This window comes from Opisthorchis viverrini (assembly GCF_000715545.1).
Source record: "Opisthorchis viverrini unplaced genomic scaffold opera_v5_270, whole genome shotgun sequence".
In the NCBI taxonomy this organism is placed as follows: domain Eukaryota; kingdom Metazoa; phylum Platyhelminthes; class Trematoda; order Opisthorchiida; family Opisthorchiidae; genus Opisthorchis; species Opisthorchis viverrini.
The window spans coordinates 255,690-256,574 of NW_008751922.1; the positions used below are offsets into that span (position 1 = coordinate 255,690).

The following is an 885-nucleotide window of genomic DNA, read 5'->3' on the forward strand; positions in this document are numbered from 1 at the left end:
CATCGGTGAACGAAACTGCGGCAGCTACAACCACTGTACGACGAGTACGCGGTTATTACAGCTGACAATGATGATGATGATTTTTATAGGTGACAGTGTTTGCTTCGAATTACAGACATTTCAACTGAATTGATTGTGTTGCGACCGCGCGGCTAGCACACCCATCGTTTTTTTGTCTTTGATCCGTTGCACCCACTGATCTTCAGTGATCTGGTCTCTTTGTCTCTGTCTGTCTGCCTGTCTGCAGGGGACCATCAAACGTGGGGCTTGCTCTGTAGACTACGTCCACATGGTCCTCATACCTGTATTGAAGTCGATGTTTGAACATTTAGCCAAGAACGAATGTGGTGAGGACCTCTTAGGTGAGTTGGATTTTTTATCACACTAGCAATGTTATTCCTGGAGATTCAGGTGAAGATATTCAGCTAGCCTGGGCTTTGGATACTTTTGACGGCTGCCCGCTGTTTTCATGACTGCGTCAGAAGTTTCCTTGACGTGAATCAGTTGTTATTTCGACTTAAATAGATTGTTAGCGCCGAGGAAATCGATGAACACTTTGTTTTGTTTTCACAGTGGAAATTACTCGCAAGGTTGCCGGAACGTTCTCAGCGTTTTTTTACTTTTCGCCGAAATCTTGGGTTAGAAGCTACTCGCGGGACCCCAAAGGAAAACTGCACGTATTTCCCTCCTGTTGTGGTGTTGTGTCTTGGTGAACGATAGCGCAACTCTGTATCGGTCCTTTGGCTTCCTGCTCCGCCCACTATGGTATATCAAAAGCCACGGTAGCTCTACACAGCCCTTCATGGATACAAAGGAAAATTATTACAACTGTATTTATAGGGTAGTCACAGAGTGTACCACAAGGCCGTGCCAGAATCTCCGTGA

The 885-nt window shown here is 45.8% G+C and overlaps 1 protein-coding gene across 1 annotated transcript in view; it reads left to right on the plus strand.

The window, feature by feature from the left end:
- T265_09254 (hypothetical protein) overlaps window positions 1–885 on the plus strand; it is a gene marked incomplete at both ends in the record, with an annotated part of 179,014 nt that overhangs the window by 110,363 nt on the left and 67,766 nt on the right. Inside the window, one exon of the mRNA XM_009175285.1 lies at window positions 248–362. Coding sequence (XP_009173549.1) covers window positions 248–362 — 115 coding nt within the window. The remainder of the gene's footprint in view (window positions 1–247; window positions 363–885) is intronic.